The 22,604-nt window shown below is 38.8% G+C and overlaps 1 protein-coding gene and 1 long non-coding RNA gene across 21 annotated transcripts in view; both read right to left on the bottom strand.

Moving 5' to 3' along the window:
- ENAH (ENAH actin regulator) overlaps window positions 1-22,362 on the bottom strand; it is a 155,574-nt gene extending 133,212 nt beyond the window's left edge. For 9 of the 20 annotated variants that reach the window (XM_063716447.1, XM_063716454.1, XM_063716483.1 and 6 more), the window contains exon 1: window positions 21,860-21,975. In XM_063716447.1, the coding sequence (XP_063572517.1) occupies window positions 21,860-21,906 (47 nt within the window). In that variant the 5' untranslated portion in view covers window positions 21,907-21,975. Of the gene's footprint in view, window positions 1-21,859; window positions 21,976-22,227 lie in introns of those variants that run through there. The other 11 variants (XM_063716438.1, XM_054519465.2, XM_054519475.2 and 8 more) reach the window with 3 other exon arrangements.
- Window positions 7,564-21,853, bottom strand: LOC134760246 (uncharacterized). Its single transcript, XR_010137335.1, has 2 exons — window positions 21,733-21,853; window positions 7,564-21,373 (listed from the first exon to the last, which is right to left on the bottom strand). It is a non-coding gene; the product is annotated as an uncharacterized LOC134760246 (long non-coding RNA).
- Window positions 22,363-22,604: the final 242 nt, after the last annotated feature.

The raw sequence follows: 22,604 nt of genomic DNA, 5'->3' as shown, positions 1-22,604 counted from the left end.
ATTTGGAACAAAAGTACTTATCATACATATAGGGTTCTTATGAAAATTAAATGAATTAAAGGATTTAGAAGACAGTCTGGACTAAGTTACTAAATGGGATGCAGAAGATTGTTATCCAGGAGGTGAACAGGTGATATACGCACAACTATGTGAAACACTCGAAATGGTTAAAATGGTAAATTTTGTGTTATATATATTTTATCTCATTTTTAAAAGGCTATTAGCTATCACCCATTTGCTATAAGGGCATTTTAATTTCTCCTGGCAGAAAATAAATTATCATACATGAGACTTCATACAAGTTTAGGGTTCCTATTAAAAAAACTTTATCACTAAAAGCGTTTCTTTGGGTTCATGTTTTTCAAAAATAAATTTTAAAATAATATGATGTGCTTACAATAAACTTCTGATGTTCAAATTATACAACTTGAATTCTCAAGCTAAAATTTACTCTTTGGAAGTTGGCAATATTACCCGTTACAGCAACAAAACAAAAATATACTGCTCTAACCTGAAACAACTTGGAAACAGATCTATAAACCCTTTGAACACTAGCATTTTATTGTATCTTCTAATAAGTACAGAAAGACTTCACAGACCTTAAATATAACCAATTACAAATAGCAACAAAATTTTTTAAATGCTTGTTTTAAAATAAAACCTTGCAAACTAGCCCCAAACCACTTCTCTCAGATTACAAAATGAGCATGTGGTGAAAAGGGACAGAGAATACCAATTTACTATACCCTATACTGACTGACAATTTTTGTTGCATAGCAACAAGATTCTGCAGTCTGAAAACAGCACAGAACTCCTTTTCTTGATTTGCCAAGCCACAATTAACCCCACCAAGGCTGAGAAGTATGCAAAACAAATCTGTATAAAGGCCAGACACTTTGGCTTATGCCTGTAATCCCAGCACTCTGGGAGGCGCGTGGATTACCTGAGGTCAGGAGTTTGACACCAGCCTGACCAACATATAGTGAAACTCTGTCTCTACTATAAAAAAAAAAAAATTAGCTGGGTGTGGTGGCACACGCCTGTAGTCCCAGCTACTTGGGAAGCTGAGGCAAGAGAATCACTTGAAATCCGTAGGCGGAGGTTGCAGTGAGCCGAGATCGCACCACTACACTCCAGCCTGAGTGACAGAGCAAGATGCCGTCTCTCAAAAAAAAAAAAAAAAAAAATTGCATAAACTAATATCTAATATTAAAAGTCTAATGATATAAATTCTAAAACTATAAAATCACAAGCCCAAATTCCAGCCTATTTACAACTTGAAAGTATTAATATGCCTTCACTCTCAAAGTTTCTCCATGTACCAGCAAAAAGTGCCAGTGCTCATTTTTCGACTACATTTCTTTTGAAAGCATCATCTAGCAAGAGTTAGTTGTTTTGTTTTTTTAATCCTAGGTAATAGCATACCCACAGATTTTGTTTCCTAATTTTAAAGACATCATTTGATCCTTTCAGTTTATTTTCTAAAAATTATAATTTATAAGAAAAGACTATAATGTCCTAACAGTTTAAGTTTTTTTCCTACTCACAATTTGTTTGTACTATTTTTATGGATTGCCTTTGTAGGTAACTAGTAACAATTCACAAAACATTTTGGTTTTTTCACAAAATTCTACTTCACCTAGAGAACAAAAAACAAGATTGCAGTTATTCTTGCCGTAGCTTTAAATACTTTCATTGTTTAGAGGTTTCCTCCTTTATTTTGAGAATGTTAAATGGCTGCCAATATCCGCCTAAGAAACAGATTAAATAGAGAAAAAATCTATGTAGAACACTGGTTCTCAGCTGGGTGCAGGGGCTCACACCTGTAAGCCCAGCACTTTGGGAGGCCAAAGCGGGCAGACCATCTGAGGTCAGGAATTCAAGACCAGCCTGGCCAAGTGGAGAAATCCCATCTCTACTGAAAATACAAAAATTAGTTGGGCATGGTGGCAGGTGCCTGTAATCTCAGCTACTCAGGAGACTAAGGCAAGAGAATCTCTTGAACCCAGGAGGCAGAGGCTGCAGAGAGCCAAGATCGCGCCACTGCACTCCAACTTGGGTGACACAGCGAGACTCCGTCTCAAAAAAAAAAAAGTGGTTTTCAACATTTCCAAAGATGAAAAGACCCTTCAACTTCATGAATAATTGCTCTACTTTTAATACTGTATATGTTGACTGAAAAAAATGTGATTTAAAAGCACATTAAATTTGCAAGCTTTTAAATGAATCTATACATTATCAGAAAAGCATCTACATATACTTGAAATATAATGCATGTAAAGGCTGGCATCTTTGGATTACAGACAAATCTTGCTATACCTCGGGGTTCAACTATTCTTTAAAGGAATGGCGCAGATGCCCCCCAGGGCTCACAAACTGGAAGTCATTAATCCACTGGAAAAGTTCAAATTATTTTGAATAAAACACTTAGGGTAAGGTGCATATAGGCTTGGAAATGAGACAAAGCTGGGTTCAGGTCTAGGTGCCACTACTTACTAACCATGCAGGCTTGACATTAATGAAGACATGTCCCCTGTATGGTGGCTTGTGGACCGGAAGACATAATGTACAGGAAGTATGTGGCATGTTAGTTCTGTTCCTTAAACTGTCACTCAAAGTCTTTTTTTTTTTTTTTTTCTATTTGAGATGGAGTCTCGCTCTTTCGCCCAGCACCCAGGCTGAAGTGCAGTGGCGCAAGCTCGGCTCACTGTAAGCTCCGCCTCCCAGGTTCACGCCATTCCCCTGCCTCAGCCTCCTGAATAGCTGGGACTACAGGCACCTGCCACCACACCTGGCTAATTTTTTTTTTTTTATTTTTTTGTATTTTTAGTAGGGACGGGGTTTCACCATGTTAGCCAGGATGGTCTTGATCTCCTGACCTCGTGATCCGCCTGCCTCTGCCTCCCGAAGTGCTGGGATTACAGGCGTGAGCCACCGCGCCCGGCCAACTGTCACTCAAAATCTTTAACACCCCAGCCCAACTGCCATATTTCCTACTGCTTCCAACACAAACTCCAACATGAGACTTGAGACAGCGCTGGATGTGATCTTAAGGATGAAAAATGAAATTTGAGAAACAGCATTGAAAGGTAAAATAATAAGAGGCTATAGAAAGTATTAAGAGCAAGGACTTTGGAGTTATGCAGGACTTAGATCTGAACTTCAGCTGTCATTTATCTACTGTATGACTTCAGCCAAGTCACTTAAGTATCCTAAGCCTTGGTTTTCTACACTGTAAAATAGCAATGATGACATGAATCTCATGGCTTATTCGAATCCATTAAATGAAATGATCCATGTGAAGTTGCCTGGCCTATCTTTAAATATTCAACAAATAATATCTATTAATATTACTTATCAAAGTTATCATATGTAATTGGTTAGACCACTTAATTTGCACCAGATGTCAACAAACATTACCCAAAGGTTAGCCTCAGAGATACTCTGGTCTGTGGCGAAGGACTTATACCCTGTGGCAGGCATGTTTTGGATATTCCGCTATCAGGCCTCTGGATCAGTAAGGACATTTAATATCAGGTCTTTGGAACTCAAAAGCTAATCTTTAAAAATAAGTTTATTTTAAGTACTTGCAATAAATTAACAATGAAGTACCTCAACTTCTTTAAAAGTGTTTTATTTTTTCCATTTCACTTACGTTAAAATTCAAAAGCTGATTTTTTTTTTCTTCAGTCAGTTCCAATTTATAAATGAGCTTATGATATTTAGGATACAAACTGATTTTCTTTCTTGAAACTGCTTATAAATTGTGGTTGGGGTACTAGGCTAGCCTATTAAAGTCTAAGCAACCAAACAGATATGTGCATTTTGTAATAAAAGTAGGAAACGGCATGAATGCCACCTCATCTAACTTAAACATAAAGCATTTAAGAGTTTAAAATATGTTGAACATATTTTTTTAAATGTGTAACTTATATAGTAGTTGCTGACATTTGACAGAATTTAAAGAGGTTCTCCAAGAGTGATTTTAGCCCTCATAAACATCTGGCAGTATGTAGAGACATTCTGGTTGTCTCTTCTGGGAGAGAAAGGTTAAGGGGTGTGCTACTGGTATTTGGTGGGTACAAACTAGGGATACTGCTAAACATCCCACAATTCACAGTACAACCCTGTAACAGGGAATTATCTGGCCCCAAACATCAATAGTGTTGAGGTTGAGAAACTCTGAAAGTAGGCACTGATGTTTTAAGAAAAAAACACTAAACTCTCTTTGAAAAGACCTGGGAATATCATTTCCCTAGCGTCATCTGAAAAGATTATCCATTCTCTCAGGAGAAAGTTCTTGTCACCATCATCAAAAATCTATTGAATGTGAGGGTTTACTGGGCTCTCTATTCTATTCACTGGTCTATAGGTCTGTCCTTACTATGCCTTTACTTGTTTTGATTAGTGTAACTGCAAAGTTTTGAAATCGGGAAGTGTCTCCTCCAACTTTGTTCTTTCTCAAGATTATTTTGGCTATTTGGGGTCCCTTCAAATTCCGTATGAATTATTTTTGCAAAAAATGCCATTGGGATTTTGATAAGGATTACATTGTGTCTGCATATCAATTTAAGTAGTACTGTCACCTTAACAATATCAAGTCTTATCAAATATCATGTCTTAACAATTATCAAGTCAATATCAAATTCATGAAGACAAAGTCTATTTATTGAAGCCTTTTCTTTCAGCAATATTTTATAGTTTCAGTGTATAAGTTTTTTACTTCCTTGGTTAAATTTATTCCTAGGTGTTTATTTCTTTAGATGCTACTGTAAATGAACTTGTTTTTATATAAAATTTATTTTTAAAGAGACAGTCTATGTTGCCCAGGCTGGTCTCAAATTCCTGGCCTCAAGTGATCCTCCCATCATAGCCTCCCAAAGTGCTGAGAATTACAGGCACAAGCCACCACACCTAGCCTGAAATTGGTTTAATTTTTTTCAGTTGTTCATCGTAGGTGTATAGAAATAACTGATTTTTGTGTGACGATCTTGTACCCTGCAATTTTGCTGAATTCGTTCATTAGCTCTAGCTGCTTTACTGTGGAATCTTTGCATATATTTATTTTTAATGTGTGCATGCATGTCTCCCTCTGTATCTGACATCTGAGACAATTAGTTCATCTGACTAATGAGAGAGATGAATGAGATCATTGTGGTCCATACCCAAAGAGGAAACTCAGGCAAGAGGTTGATGTTGAAGTCCTAACCCTCAGTACATCACGATGTGACCTCTTTTACAAGCAGGGTCTTTGCAGATGTAATTAGTTAAGATGAGGTCACACCGGACCCCTTAATCCAATATGGCTGGTGTCTTCATAAGAGGAAGAAAACATCAACTGAAGACAGACAGGAAAAGACAGCCATGTGACTGCAGAAGCATGAGACTGAAGTGATGGACCTAGAAGCCCAGGAATGCCAAAGACTGCCAGCAAACCCAAGCCAGAGAAAGCAATTCTGTCTCAAAACTGTAACACAGAAATCCTCCTGTTTGAGTTTCCAGCTTACTGACCTGCTCTGCAAATTTCAGACTCAAGATGCAACATCAATTCTTGCCTGAGTTTCCAGCCTGCCTGTTGGCCTTACAATTTTCAGACTTACCAGCTCCCATAATCATGTAAGCCAATTCCTTTAAATAAACAAATAATGGTTCTGTTTCTCTGGAGAACCCTAGCTGATAATGATGGGAGCATTTATGAAAACAGGGTAAGAGTAGATGTGGAGGTCACAAAAAATTAACTGCCTACCTCAGAAGTGTACCCAAGATCTGCATAAATTTATGTAAAGTTTTTGTAAAGCCCTTACTATATTAGTTTCTAATTTAGTAACTTTTTACAGACTCAGAAAAAACTAACAGTCAATATGTTAAAGGGAAACAGAACTGCTGATTGGGTGACAAGATTCTTATTTTGTATAACATTTCCAGGCAGGAAAAATAAAACCAAATATTTCTGATGTCTTGTCTTTACATTTTCAAGTGCATATTGAAAATTTTGGTTAAAATGTTATACACCATGACATCTTCACTTTGTCACTTACCAAAACATCCTATGTACAATATAAAATTGTTTAAAGTACTGTCCCAATACCTTTATTAAAAATCAGATGATTTAGCTAAAGAATAAAATGAGGGTGCAGTGGCTCACAGCCATAATTCCAGCACTTTGGAAGACTGAGGTGGGAGGATCGCTAGAAGCCAGGAATTTGAGACCAACCTGGCCAACACAGCAAGACCCTCATCTCTACAATAAATAAAGAATAAAATGAGAAGGCCAAAAACAATCAATAGTCAAGAGTTTAGTTTTTTAATTTATTCAAAAAAGTTATTAATAGTGTCTCATTGAACCCAGCATGATATAAAGCAGTCAGAGAAATGTGTCATGAGCTTATACTCCATTTTTTTAAGGGAAAAATGTATGTATGACATACCAAAAGAGCCAGTCAACAAAGACTATGAAAACAGAGAGACTCAGCCTGGAACGATCACTAAAGACACACCAGAAGAGAAAACTAAAGCAAGAATGGGATTGAGGTGAGCACAAAGAAGGCAGCTTTCCAGAAGACAGAGAGAATAAAAGTAATGAAACTGAAACTTCACGGGTACCTTTGGAAAACAATAAACGACCATTCTGAAGTGAATTCACATGGGGAGTATTGAAAGGCACTGCTGAACTGTTTCTCGAGGGCCCTGAATGCCAAGTTAAGACATCTCTTCTGTGTGCCCCAGGGTGCAGGGGAAGGTTTTTTTCAGTAGATGGTTTTTTGTTTTTTGTTTTCTGTTGTTGTTGCTTGGTTGTGAGACAGGGTCTCACTCTGTCGTCCAGGCTGGAGTGAAGTGGTGCAATCTCTGCTCACTGCAACCTCTGCCTCCCGGGTTCTAACTAGTCTCATACCTCAGCCTCCCGAGTAGCTGGGATTATAGGCATGCACCATCAATGCCCAGCTAATTTTTGTATTTTTAGTAGAGACGGGGTTTCACCAATTAGCCAGGCTGGTCTAGAACTCCTGGCCTCGAATGATCCACCCGCCTCAGCCTCCCAAAGTGCTGGGATTACAGGCGTGAGCCACCGTGCATGGCCTTTTTTTCAGGAGAAAGTTTAGATAGGATGGCTGACCACACGGGAACCACACATTATGAAGGGAAGGTAGGGTGACAGATCTAGGGGGAGAACTTGTTCTAAGTAATGCAAATAACCATTCTATGTCTGGGTGCTGGTTTTTAATTTAAATATTCATCTTAAATCATAAACATTTTAAAATACAGGTACTCTAAGAATTTAACTGGCTATTTGCTTTCAGAGTGCCTAAAAAACAGAAACTTTCATATTAAAAGTTAAAAAAACTTTCATATTAAAAGTTAAAAAAAGGCAACAGTGGGTGTGATGGCAGGTGCCTACAGTCCCAGCTACTTAGGAAGCCAAGGTGCAAGGATGGCTTGAGCCCAGGAGTTCCAGGTTGCAGTGAGCTATGATCGCACCACTGCATTTCAGCCTGTGTAACAGTCAGGCCCTGTCTCAAAACAAGAAAAAGCAAGCAAGCAAGCAAGAAAAAAGGCAAAACAACATTCAGAAGCTTGAACTTTATTTTTTGTTTTAATCTCATCATACAACACAAAGAAAACAATAAACAGAATATGCCCAATCCATAAAAACTCTAACTACATTATGGCAAATCTCAAAACAAGGCAATGAATTATTAATCCCATTTTGCAGAAAAAGAAATTAAGGTTTGGGAAAGTCAAGGTTTCACAGCCAGTAAATAGCAGAATGGCTCTGAAGTCAGTGCTGATTCTATTAAACTTGACTAACCCCAAAATGCAAACACCTTGAAAAAAAAGCAGCCTCAACCTTCCAGGCTCAAGTGATCCTCCTAACCTCAACCTCCTGAGTATAGCTGGGACTACAGGTGTGCACCACCACACCCAGCTAATATTATTTTTTGTATTTTTTGTAGAGATAGACCATGTTGCCTAAGCTGGTCTTGAACTCCTGGGCTCAACTGATCCACCCACCTTGGCCTCCCAAACTGCTGGGATTATGGGCATGAGCCACTGTGCTCTGCCAGCTCTTGAAAATTAATGTCTCCTCCCCCACTAAACTGTAAGTCTAAGGCAATGGGTCATTTCTACGTACATTTTTACTTTTTTGTAAGTTATTGTTGAGGATTTTTCTTATTGGGTCATTTTACTTACTTTGGAATCACTGAGAAAGTAAAATCATGCAGGACTTAGGCCATAAGGAGGAGGAAGTTGGTGGAGCTTGGTCTTAATTCCAAGAGCAATGGGAAGGCACTGAAGTAGCTCAGACTCAAGGCTGAGCTGATCAAATCTAAATTTCATAAAGATCTAACGGCTCACAGCTAACAGATTGCATAGGAGTAATAGACCAATGCAATAAATTAGAGAATCTAGAAAAACATATATGTAAAAATGTAATACAGAACAAAATAGGTACAAGGGTCTTAAAATGAAAGTTCATTATCAGACACAGAAGCTGCCAGGGAAGCGAAAGTATTCTTAACACAAAAATATCCACTAATGAACTAAACATTTATAATATCAGTCCCCATTAAACATCCCTCCCAAAGCAGCATTAGCCTCTACGTCAGGCCATTTCACCTTTGCCCTGTCAGTCTCTCAATGATTGACAGGTTATTTCAATTACAAAGCAACACAATGCATATCATCTACAAAGTGAAAGTGCAAACATTCCAAAAGATGCAGGCCTTTATGAAGTCACTGAAAATGATGAAAACTCTTTACAAAGCAACTGAAAAAAATGAGTATTTGGAAAGATACTGACTGGGAAGGGGCATGAGGGAACTTAATGGCCTAAGTGTGTTCTATATCCAGACCTGGTTGGTGGCTACACAGGTATGTATACATAGTAAAAACTTACCAAGCTATATGTATACATGATTTATGCATTTAGCTTTATGTAAATGATACCTTAAGAGAGTTGCTATGGTTTGAATCTTTGAAACTCATGTTGAAATTTAACTGTAACAGTACTAAGTGATTCGGCCATGGGCATTCCACCCCCATCAATCGATTAATAACATTATGACGGTAGTGGGTTAGTTACCACAGGAATTCAACCCCTTTTTTCTGTTTTGAGCATACACCATCTTGCTCTGTGACGCCTTCCACCATGTTATGAGACAGCAAGAAGGCCCTCACCAGATGCAACCCCTTGATCTTGGACTTCTCAGCCTCCAGAACTGTGAACCACATAAATCTCTTTCCTTTATAAATTACCCAGACTGTGGTATCTGTTATAGCAGCACAAAATGGACTATGGCGGGATTAAAACACACACACACACACACACACACACAAGAAGGATGGTCCTACTTCCTCCAAGAATTACTGGGTCTCAATGTGAATCCTGGAAGCCCTATCGTCTACTTGTTACCAATATAAAGATGAGTGAACACCAAAGATGGCAAAATGTACCTGTGTCCTCAAAGACATCAGTGACCCACTGACTGTAGTATGTGTGGAGCCTACCCTACCTCTGGACCTCTAATTACATGAGACAAATTTTCTCAATATTTAAGCACTGTAAGTCTTAAACAGTTACTTGGAGCTGAAAGCATTTTAACAGATTGTAAATTAATAACTGGAGAACTAACAAAGATGACATTACCAGGACGTCAAAAGAAAATCTGAGAATCAAAGTAAAGTTAGGAAAACTAATGAAGCCCTTGAATATTTTGGCAAAAAGGACTGTCTTTATGATCATACTGCAAAAGTCCACCATAACATGGATAGTTTCATGTGATCTTACAATTTTCTCAGAAAAATTATGTAAGATTTTTTAAGCAACCAACACTTGATTCATTCTTCTTTCGTTCTAATAATTTAACACATAGTTGCAACCATAACATGAATGTTTTCATAATTTTGTTTCATTTTTCAAGATTAAACCCAAATAAAGCCTTTTCTCCCGACCCCAACTATGTACTATTATCTCTGAAATGTTCTAGGTCAATTCATCCTACAAGATCTTGTTCTTATGCCAATCATTTTCAGAAAGTAAAGACCCCCTAAACAATGAAATCACAAGGAAAAATAAATTACTCACTCACACATTAACATTTGGAAAATTCAAATATAAGCTTCAGTTCAAAAGTTAACCATTACAAAGAGTTATGTATAAGAGCTTACTGGTTAAAAACCATGGGCTCTGGAACCAGACTGCCTGAGATGGAATCCCAGTTCCACTCTCTACTGACTGGGTGACCCTGGGCAAGTCACTTAACTCTCTGTGGCTTAATTTCCTCATCTATAAAATGGAGATAACAGTTCTATCAGTGTTAAATGAGTTAATAAAGGTTTCATACAGTAAGTACTCAATAACAGCGATTACATTTTTTTTTAAACTCTAAGAAAACTGAAGAATATAAATGCCAACACTGAAATTAAGTTAATTAGCAAAGGAAAAACATTTTTAAAAACACAAGTTTTATGGTATAAATACAAGTACATACTTTTTTTTTTTGAGACAGAGTCTCGCTCTGTTGCCCAGGCTGGAGTGCAATGGCGCGATCTCGGCTCACTGCAAGCTCTGCCTCCCGGGTTCACGCCATTCTCCTGCCTCAGCCTCCCGAGTAGCTGGGACTACAGGCGCCCGCCACCACGCCTGACTAATTTTTTGTATTTTTAGTAGAGACGGGGTTTCACTGTGTTAGCCAGGATGGTCTCAATCTCCTGACCTCGTGATCTGCCCACCTCAGCCTCCCAAAGTGCTGGGATTACAGGCGTGAGCCACCGCGCCCGGCCAAATACAAGTACATACATTTTAAATAAAATTAAGACAAAGAAAAATGAGAACAAATGTACTTATGATAAAAAAAGCTAAAAGTATATTACATATGCTTTTATATGATGTCTATATAGTAAAAAATTATGCATTTTACTTCTAAACATGTAACAATTTTTTTAAAGGTACCATGTCAAACCTAGAAACTAAGCCAAGCACTGTGGTTCAGTAATCCCAGCACTTTGTAAGGTCAAGGCAAACAGATCACTCAAGGCCAAGAGTTGAAGACTAACCTGAGCAACACAGCAAGACTCCATCTCTAAAAAAAAAAAAGTTTTTAATTAAAAAAAAGAAATCAATGAGTTGCCGTACACTTCACTAAAGATAAAGTTTTAAATCTTAATATATGGAGGAAAAAAAGAATGGAAAACTCGGTATTACAGAAGATACAAGGCTGAACATGGTGGCTCATGTCTGTAATCCTAGCACTTTGGGAGGCTGAGGCGGGCAGATCACGTGAGGTCAGGAGTTCGAGACCAGCCTGGCCAACATGATGAAACCTCATCTCTACTAAAAACACAAAAAAAGCTGGACGCCATGGCTCACACCTGTAATCCCAGCACTTTGGGAGGCCGAGGCAGGCAGATCACTTGAGGTCAGGAGTTCGAGACCAGCCTGGCCAACATGGTGAAACCCTGTCTCTACTAAAAATACAAAAATTACCTGAGCGTGGTCTCATGCATCTGTAATTCCAGCTACTCAGGAGGCTGAGGCAGGAGAATCACTTGAACCCAGGAAGCAGAGGCTGCAGTGAGCCAAGACTGCACCACTGCACTCCGGCCTGGGGGACACAGCAAGACTTCATCTCAAAAATAAAAATAAGAACAAATACAAAAAAAATTAGCCAGGCATGGTGACGCACGCCTGTAATCCTAGCTACTCAGGAGATTGAGATGGGAGGACTGTTTGAACCCAGGAGGCAGAGGTTGCAGTGAGCCGAGATCACATGACTGCACACACTCCAGCCTAGGTGAGAAAGAGTGAGACTCCATCTCAAAAAAAAAAAAAGAAGATACATATAGTAAAGTTTACATTATGACCACCAATGAATAGCACCTCTTGATCTGTCCTTGTGTAATCGCCTCCCCCACTGACTTTGGGCTTTACCATGACTTGTTTTGGGCAAAGAAACATAAGCAAACAGGATAAAAGCTGAGGTTTGGTAAGAGCTTTCATACTAGGGCATGCTGTCATGAGGAGCGATGAGGCAGAGGGATGGGATAGACACACCAGATGAACCTATGTGAAGGAAAACACACGAATGAGTCCAGGTAAGAAGAGCTGCCCAGCCAATCCGTAGCACATCTGTAGTCTCAGCTACTCAGGAAGCTGAGGTGGGAGGATCACTTGAGCCCAGGAGTTCAAGGCTGCAGTAAGCTATGATTGTACCACTGCACTCCAGCCCGGGTGACAGCTTTACTAGGCTTTGAGATGCTTTGTTAAACAGCAGTAGATATCGGATACGATATATGTATATGCACTATGAAGAGTTAATATCCTCATTATTATAAACCATTAGAAGAAAAACTACACATCTCATTGGGAAAATAGAAAAAGCACATGAACAGACAGCCACACAAAAATAAAGATGTCCAATAAACAAATAAAGAGCCCTACAAGTAATCAAAGAAATACAAATTAAACCAATGAGGTAACACCTTTTGCCAATCACATTGGCAAAGATTAAAAGACCGATAATGGCCTGAGCTGGCCAGAATGTGGGGTAACTAGAAATCTCATCTACTCTTGCTTATCTGGTAATGTGTATCAAAAACGGATACAATTCCCTTTAGTCATTTTGTTTATTATTCACTCAAATACTTACTGCATACTCACAGAGGCCTGTGCTGGCAACTTGGAATGCAGAGCCAGGTCATGCAAGACCTTAATAATTTTGGTTTTATGACTAATTTGGGTTTTAGCCTAAGATGCTGCCAAAGGCTTTACGTGGGAAATAACAATATCTGATTTCCACTTTAAGAGTATTCTGAGTGATGCATGAAGAATAGGGGACACGAATGGAAATGAGGAAACACTAATAGTTCAGGTAAGAGATAACAGTGGCCTGGACTTGAGGCAGTGAGATGGACAGAAGCAAGTGAAGGTGACCTGGTAGGACAATGATAGACTGGATACAGAAAAGTAAAGAAACAAAAAATAATTAAAACAAAAAAAACAGCACTACTTCTTGATTTTACTTCTAGGAATGTATCCTAAAACAGTATCAGATATGTACACAAAGACATATAACCAAAGATGTTCACAGCAGTGTTTTTTATAACAAAAATAATGGAACAAATCTAAAAGTCCATCTTTAAGATTTAAGTAGACAAAGTCATCCATCCAAAGCAATGGAATATTATGCAGTCACTTAAAGTTATGTAGCTATATAGTTAGGAACAAGAATTACTGGCTGGACACAGCAGCTCATGCCTGTAATCTGAGTGCTTTGGGAGGCTGAAGTGGGAGGATGACTTGAGGCCAGGAGTTCAAGACCAGCCTGGGTAACATAGGGAGACCCTGTCTCTACATAAAAATCTTAACAATTAGAGGGCGTGATGGCGCACATCTGTAGTCTCAGCTACTCAGGAGGCTGAGATGGGAGGATTGCTTGAGCCCAGGAGTTCGAGGCTGCAGTAAGCTACGACTGCACCACTGCATTCCAGCCTAGGTGACAGTTTAAGACCCTATTTAAAAAATAAAAATAATAAAATGTAAAAAGTATAGATATTATATATATGGAAAGGGACGAGTTACAAAATACACAATACAAATATAGTATAATTCCATTTTTAAATAGTATAATCTTACTTTTATATATAATCATATGCACATGTACAATGATGGCTGCAAATGCACTACAAAAAGTTTAGAAATCTACACATTAAAATATTAAAATACTAGATGGCTTAGATTTAACATTTCATAAATAAATGTTTTATACTTTCCATGCCTTCTAAAATCTGTTCAAAATCTGTACTACTTTACAATGGAAGGAAAAAAGTAATTTAAAAAAATACTGACCAGACATATGGACAACAGTAATTGATTTATTTTTCTAAAAATACTGCAAAGACCACAATTAAGTAGACAGTAAGTAAAAGTTTTAAATGAAAACTTAAGATACATAAATCTTAAATTGTTAAAAACTGAACAGTCACAATTTTGCTTGCAATATCAGTCTAACACGAGAATTCGGGGGAGGAGGAGAAAGACTGCAGAACAAAGCAGATTTTCAAATAACCAGTATTTAATAATTATTAAGCCTGCATAAAAAGATCCCTTCACTGAACTGTAAAAGGAGCAATTTGGACTCCCTTGAGATTTGACCTAAAGAGCTATTCATTTTATTTTACTTAAGTTCCTGGTTCTTTATAAAGTTCCCCCCCGCCAAGTTGCAAATATAACAGATACCAAAAAGGACAGAAGACTGAGGACCTCTAAGGCACAGTTAAACGTAGTCATTTTGATTTCACATCATCAGATGTATTCTTACCACGACCAGATGTTCTATAAGGCCTTTACCACCGGAAAAGGGCTCAGTTTATTTAAAAATATCATGATTACCTCATTCCCCAAAGACAAAACTTTTGGTATTTGAGACTACTGTAAACAAATCCCAGAAAATCACCACCCAGATTTAAGTTTTCTGAAGATTCTGATGGATTTGCTTCACCACATTTTACTGGTGACTTTAGTCATCCTTACTTACAACAGGCCTACCAAAGAGATGGCTGGCTGTCTCCTTAACACGAAGATACAGCTCCAAAATTTGTTCAGGCCTTTCAAAGGCACCACTACCAAGCTTTCCACCTCAGCACTCCCACCTGCTTGTTTCCCTACAGAGAAATGTCCAGTGGTTCTATCTTCAATCTCTCTTCTTTAAATAGCACGAAGATGTCAATTTAAAATATTAATCCAAAGTAATAAAAATGTCAGAAACAACTCATGTAAAAAGCAAATGAGATCTTCTTCTGGTGTTATCATATAGATCTGCCTATGCTGGACATTTCATATAAATGGAATCATGGCATATATCGCCTTTTGTGTCTGGCTTATTTCACTTAGCATAATGCTTCCATCTATGCTGTGGCATGTATCAGAACTCCATTCCTTTTGATGGCCAAATATTATTCTGTTGTATAGACATACCACATTTTGATGATCTATTCATGAAATGAGACACATCTGGGTTATTTCTGCTTTTTGGCTATTACGAATAACGATACTAGAGACATTTGTGTACAAGTTTTTCTGTGGACAAATGTTTTCATTTCTAGGAATGGAATTGCTGGGTCATATGATAACTCTATGTTTAACTTTTTGAGGAACTGCCAAACTGTTTTCTAAAGCAGCTGCACCATTTTACATGGTTTTTCACATTCTTAACATAAACTTGAGATGTCAGACTTTCATAGAAGTAGGGGATTTACTCTTATCAAGCTCATTTTGTGTGCCAAGTGTTATGCCAGAATTTTATTTAATTTTCCCAACAACTCTATAATTCACAAAGTATCTCTATTTTACATAACAAATTTGATCCCAAAAAATGTTTATAACCCACTCAAAAATAAATTATTTAGTAAATGTCAAACTAGAGTCAAACCCAGAGTTAACTTCAAAGCCTGTCCTCTTTACCCTACACCATTCAATCTCTACACTTAGATATACGTACATTGCCTCATACCCAAAGTAGTCTTTGGGAAAGTTGCCTCTTAATAAAACTTACTTAAATCATTGTAAAATAGAAGTTTCCCAATGTAAAGATAGTTCTAGAAAATTTAACAGATATCTTGTATAAATAATCAACTCCCCTAATTTATCTTCTTTAGTAAATGATTTTTGGTTACTTAAAACTTATCTAAAATTCACCTAAACATTAAACAAATTATTTTCTTCCAAAGTTGTACACACTGACCAAAAAAAAAAAAAAGTAGTTATCTTCTGCTATAGACTGAACTGTGTTCCCCTAAAATTTATATGTTTAATACCCTAACCCTCAACGTGACTATATTTGGAAAAAGGGCTTTTAGGAGGTAACTAATGTTAAATTAAGTTATAAGCGTAGGGCCCTAATTTAATAGGATTAATGGCCTTATGAAATGAGAAGAGAGAGATCCCCCCCCCCCATTTCCCCGACCCCAGGATTCCTATACCCACCCTACCATGTGAGGACACAGAGAGAAAGATAGATATCTTCTGCAAGCCAGGAAAAGAACCCTCACCAAAACCCATCCACACTGGCAACCTGATCTCTGACCTCCAGCCTCCAGAACCTTAAAATAAATTTCCAGGCCGGGCGCCATGGCTCCCACCTGTAATCCCATGAGATCAGGAGATCGAGACCATCCTGGCTAACACAGTGAAACCCCGTCTCTACTAAAAAATACAAAAAAATTAGCCGGGCGTGGTGGCAGGCGCCTGTGGTCCCAGCTGCTCAGGAGGCTGAGGCAGGAGAATGGCGTGAACCCAGGAGGCGGAGCTTGCAATGAGCCAAGATCGTGCCACTGCACTCCGGCCTGGGAAACAGAGCGAGACTCTGTCTCAAAAAAATAAATAAATAAAAATAAAAAATAAATTTCTGTTGTTTGGTCTATGGTATTTTGTTATGGCAGCCCACACTAACTAATACTTCAAGAGTATCATGCACTACCCAATGATTGGTATTTGAAGCACCGATAAGAATCAAAACAAAGTGGGGCTGGGCACGGTGGCTCATGCCTGTAATCCCAGCACTTTGGGAGGCTGAGGCGGGCGCATCACGAGGTCAGGAGATGGAGACCATCCTGGCTAACATGGTGAAACCCCATCTCTACTAAAAATACAAAAAATTAGCTGGGCGTGGTGGCACGCACCTGTAGTCCCAGCTACTCGGGAGGCTGACGATGGAGAATTGCTTGAACCTGGGAGGCAGAAGTTGCAGTGAACGGAGATCACACCACTGCACTCCAGCCTGGGCAAGAGTGAAACTCCATCTCAAAAAACAAAAACAGAAAAAGAATCAAAACAAAGCAAGCACTAAATGGGGTAAAAATAAATTAAATCAATAGAGATGCATATGCTTGTTACTTGAAAATATTTTCAAGTACTTTGGTCAAAGAGACTTAAAAACAGATTGATGGTCCTTTCAGTAATTCAGAATTTAATCATGAAGTCAAGTAAACATGGTATCCTCCAAAGGGCTTAGAATTTAGACAATCCTGACACTTGTACCAACTTCTGAGCTCTGTGTTAGAATAAGAAATAAATTCTGGCCAGGTGAGTTCAAAACCTGACTGGTCAACATAGCAAGACCACATCTCTACAAAATAAAAATTAAATTAAAATTAAAAAAAGAACGAAAGAAAACCAAATTCTACACCTATTCCTGGAGTCAGGATGTGAGTTTTTGCTTGCTTAATTAAATTATGTTATTAACATTTAGTATCCACCAAATACTACACTACACCCTACAATATCCAGTAGAGCTTCTAGAACACTACAGGTATTCCAAAAATGGGATTGCTAGTGAGTAGATTCTATAAAAGAGCAACACAGTCAAAGTCAAACACTTACACAGGCCACCCACTATTTGCCAAGTATTTTGCTAGTACCATGAATATAAAAATGCAGTCCCTGTCTTCAAGGAACTTACAATGAAGAGGGACAAAAAGAACCACATAATTATAAAACAGAATAAATGCAATAGCAAAAAAACATGTAAAGTGCACTGGAACACACAGGAATAGTGGGGGACGAGGGGATTGGGGGAGCATGTTAGGGGCAAGTCAAGGACTATATCCCAGGTCTGACAAGGAATCCCCTTCTTGTTTCTAGTCAGGAAAATTTCGTAAACCCTTATCTGAAGAGGCATCCACTGAAGTACAGCCTCAGCTCATATTCTCTAACTTTTACTTCCACTCAATTCCATTCATCAATTTCAAACGAGGAGAAAAAAGAGGAAAAGACAACTTTAAGTTGGCACAAGTAGGGTTTAAATACCCTTTTACTCCCCTACAACCATATAAAAATTGAAATCACATTTTTTCAAACCTTTCTTACACTCATGATAAAGATGAGATGTTTTACAAGTTATACAATCACCCATTTTAAGCCTTCTGTAAGATAAATCACCAAAACCTATTCAGTATGTAATTTCTTCTATACCAGCCAAATGGTGCCTCCATAGTTATTCTGCTCAATCCAACTGGGCCAACAAGGTATCCAACACCTTGAATACTGAATAAACTTTAGTGAATTTTCTCTATTAATCCACACTCTTATTCAAGATTTATTCACTTAGTAAATTCCTACAATACTGACATTCAAAAAATGAAGATTTGGCTCTTGCTCCTAAAATAAACCTCTGTGGGAAAGTCACACATCCAACAGCTACGAGTATAAATGAAGACCCATGGGAACAAAGAGACTACTATTTGTATCCTTTCATGGATATCTCACTTGACACTTCACAAAACAATCCTGTGAAATGTAAGATTATCTCCTTTTTTTTTTTTTTTTTTTTTTACCAGTTTACTCAATTAACAGGTCAGCATATAAAACCTGGATCTTCTGACCCTTGATTGTACCACACTCTAAAATGTATATAAAATTTATGATTACCACAAATGAAGATACTTCAAAGACCCTAAGGAAGGAAACACACAAGAAGGAAACAGCTTCCTCACCTATAAAATAATAAAAATGTGGTCTTTTTGACATTCTTGAGCTAAATAAGGTCTCAAGATGGAGCCAACCGCCCAGAAGTTTTACCCAAATAGTCTAATACAGAAATAGGCCTGGAAACAGGAGGAGTAACATAAATTTAAGGCTTACTAGTGTATAAAGTACCTTCTATTATCATTTGATCCTCACTACTCAGTTAAGAATTATCTCTATTTTTACATATTTTTAAAAAATGCATCAGTGAAATAATGTGATTAGTTCAAGGTCACCCAGCTAGTAAATGGCTTGGACAAATCCTCATAACCCTATTACACCTTTTTATATGAGAAAGTCAGAGTAGCTAGTGGAAGCCTGGACTATTTTAATACGGATCCAAGAATGTAAATACAAAATCTTCTGAGTTCTCCTTAGCCACTAGGCTACATGCAACTATTTTAGATCAAACAAGCTCCTCTTTCAGTTAAAAAAAAAAAAAAAAAAAACCTTAAGTAACAAACCAACTAATTTTAAAAATGCACTTAAAAGGCACACACTGTACATGCATACAAACGCATTCACATACATACACGCACACTTTAATCACATAGCATCTTACACTTTTGAAACACTGCATAAATGAAAAATAAGAATAGAACTAAACAGTCAGACAGGACACTAAAAGTACCAGCTTTTTGGTCTCAACCTTTCCGCTGTCCTGTATAAGTAATAAGCTTTTTCATTTTTTAAATATTCATCTTTAAGCAAAATATTAACAAGTAAATCTATATACTGCATTTTACTCAAATGCCTATGACTGTTTCAGGAACATAAACTATCATTCAGTTCTCTTCTGTATAAGATTATACACAGTGATCATGCTATCCCTAAAATTACAGTCATCTGACAGATATCACTAATATTTATACCATAATATATTCATCATATCCTCTGTTCAGGATTCTGACCCACTTAATTGGAAATTCCTGTTCAGGCATTCCTATTTCTGGATGGCCTTTGAAACATCAGAACTACCTCTTAATATAACCAAAAAGGACTCAACTTAAAAGACTAACATTAATGTCCCACAGGACTTGAAAGCATGAAGACTAAGCATATATTAATATAACCTGAAAAGCACTTTCTTAAGCACCAAAATATCCCAAAGAATATTCCAAAGACTTTTGCAAGCAGCACAAGAACGTTTTGTCCCATACCAATCTCACTTTTATAGGTATCTAAGCAAATCTAAGTACTACCTAACCACCTACCAAATAATCCAGTTCCTTCCAAAGTGAAAAGCTGACCCTCTTTCCTGCTCTTATTCAAAATTAGCCTACAAAGAATTGCTGTAGACTGCTTTAACTTTTCAGACCTGCGTACCAAGTTCTATATTTACGTTACTGGAAAACATCAGTGTGGTTCCTCTCTCTCTACACTTCATAAGGAACAGAGCAAGAAAAGAACTTGAAAAACAGAAGTTACTTTTTATTAGAAAAGGAACTTTCAAGTGAAGACATAATTTACCTGTGACAGACTGACATCTATACATGACAGTGATTAAACTTTACTGAATACCCAAAACGGTAACTTTTTTTTAGTTCACTATCTTTGAATTAGACTATTCCTGTTTTTATTTAAAAATAACCCACTTTTGGCCAGGCACGGTGGCTCACGCCTGTAATCCCAGCACTTTGGGAGGCCGAAGCTGGTGGATCACGAGGTCTGGAGATGGAGACCATCCTGGCTAACATGGTGAAACCCCGTCTCTACTAAAAATACAAAAAACTAGCCGGGCGTGGTGACACGCACCTGTAATCCCAGCTACTCGGGAGGCTGAGGCAGGAGAATCGCTTGAACCCAGGAGGCGGAGGTTGCAGTGAGCCGAGATCGCGCCACTGCACTCCAGCCTGGGCAAGAGAGCAAGACTGCATCTTTAAAAAAAAAAAAACTTTCCCTGTTTTATATTTCTCAATGTTAAGATAAGTTTATCCAAAGTTTGAAACAACTGATAACTTCTGGTCTGCAAGATCCCTACGGCATTAGATCTCTAAAACAGAAACCAACAACATATAATATTACAAGATATAACAGTATGTATATTATAGTTCCTGAGTTTTCAAGGACATCAGTAACTTGATTAAAAAAAAAAAAAGTCATGCTCAAACATATGACTCGAAGTTTGCAAGCCATATTTTACAAAGATTGTGTTTTTTGGTTTGTATGCTATAATTACTATTTAAACTGATCGCTTATATTTGAAAATAACTTGTGTGAAATCATCAAGGGAAAAGGGGTCAGTCGCCTAGAGACACCACATTAAATTCACTCTTTAAGGCCATCATAAATACAGGTAACTTGGAATCAGAGAAAAAAATTCAAATTCACAGTAAGCCTAAGTAAAAATTCAACAAAGATATATCACAATATATATATAAAAGCAAAATGGAAACACGTTTAACCTTGATAGAAAAAAAAATGAAAAGCAAAGTTTAAAATGGAAACTACCGAAATTGAGAAAGAATTCCAATGACATGACATTTTCTTGCCAAAGCGAAGGAATTTGTAGATTATATCATTCAAATCTCATTGTATTACATTATAAAGGTCTTAGCAACGGTTGGCTATTAATCTTTAACACAAAGGAGATTCAAATCCAAATGAACTGTAAGACTATCTCTTCCAGGAGACAGAAATGGAGTAATTTACTTTATCCACAATTGTTTAACCCAAAAGGAAGGCCTTTAAGGATGATAACGCAGAATGGATCAGCCTTCAGTCTACCAAGTCCCATTTCTCACGAAGTCTTGCACCAATCCGAAATGAGAAGGTTATGGACACAAAACAGGTTTAGGAAAGGCTGGAAAAAAAATCTCCAATGAATGACACACCACATCATGGTTTATTCTCCTGCACAATTTGAGAAACAATAAAGAAAAATATCACACCATATGTTTCATCGTATCAATTAAAAAAATATTTTACGACAGTACATTCAATTCTCTTCTTCGGGGCCGCAAAAATAATTTAGCTCCTGTTTTATTGATTACAGAGCAAAGGGAAAAAGCAGCTGCTGCAATGCAACACAGGCTGCTACAGAGAAAGGGGAGAAAAGGCTTTTCCAAACAGATCCCTTCCCCGCCCCCGCTTACACACCCCTACCAACTTACTTATCCCAGTCTTTTACTGCCCCCACCACGTGAACCTAATCAATTCTTTCCCTTCCCCCACCATCGTGAAATTGCACCTTTCACAGCTCCTTCACTTACCCCTACCAGAGGCACTTTATTACCCGCAGAGATTTCAGACCTTTCAAACTTTTCTTCCTTTTTTAATTAAAGACGAGAGTTCGGAGGCAAAAGTGCATGAAATTTTTACATATATACGAAAAAATACCTGTTTCCCAGCAACACGCACGCTTCGATTCTCGAACCCCTCCCCATCTCCCGGGTTTCGCTTGCAAAGGCTTGGGGGAGGGAGCCAGGCGCAAATTAAATTTAGGAAGGGAAATCCTGGGTGAAAGAAGAGCATTTGAGGAAAAATGAGAGAACGATGAAGCGAGACCCCCAAACCACACGGGTTGGGGAGGTTTCCAAGAAAGAAAGAGAAATTGGAAGGGACAAAAGGGGGAGGGGGGAGGAACAGACCGGAGACCAGGGAAGACGCGCCGGGCCGGGAGAGGGAAGGCGGGGTCCGAGGAGAACGGGGGTCGCGGCTCCCGCGGCACAATGGCCCGCCCGGCCCCCGCCCCGCGCGCCCCTCACCTCATGGTGCCGGCGGCGCAGAGGCTTCCCCACCAGCCGGGAGACGCAGAAGGCGCCGAGCCGAGGGGGGTCTCTCCTCCAGGGGTGGGGAGCAGCTCGGAGACGGGAGACAAGTGTCCGGCTCCTCCTTCGGCGGCCAGGGGGCTACACCATCTCCTCGCACAAAGCCGAGGCGCCGGCCGGGAGTGTGGGAGAAGAGGGCGAGAGAAAGGCTGGGGAGGGGGCGGAGAGGCCGAGGCGCCGAGCTGGTCCCCAGGCGGCCGCCGCCTCCCACCTCCTCGTGGTCCTGCTCCTCCTCCCGGAGCTTCCTCGGCCGCCCTCGGAGGGGTGCCCGCCGGGGCCGCGCGCCCGGCCGCCGCTCCACAGGCCCGCGCTCA

The sequence above is a fragment of the Pongo abelii genome, chromosome 1 (assembly GCF_028885655.2).
Source record: "Pongo abelii isolate AG06213 chromosome 1, NHGRI_mPonAbe1-v2.0_pri, whole genome shotgun sequence".
In the NCBI taxonomy this organism is placed as follows: domain Eukaryota; kingdom Metazoa; phylum Chordata; class Mammalia; order Primates; family Hominidae; genus Pongo; species Pongo abelii.
The sequence above is the reverse complement of the archived record's forward strand: the minus strand, read 5'-3'. Positions and strand labels throughout refer to the sequence as shown.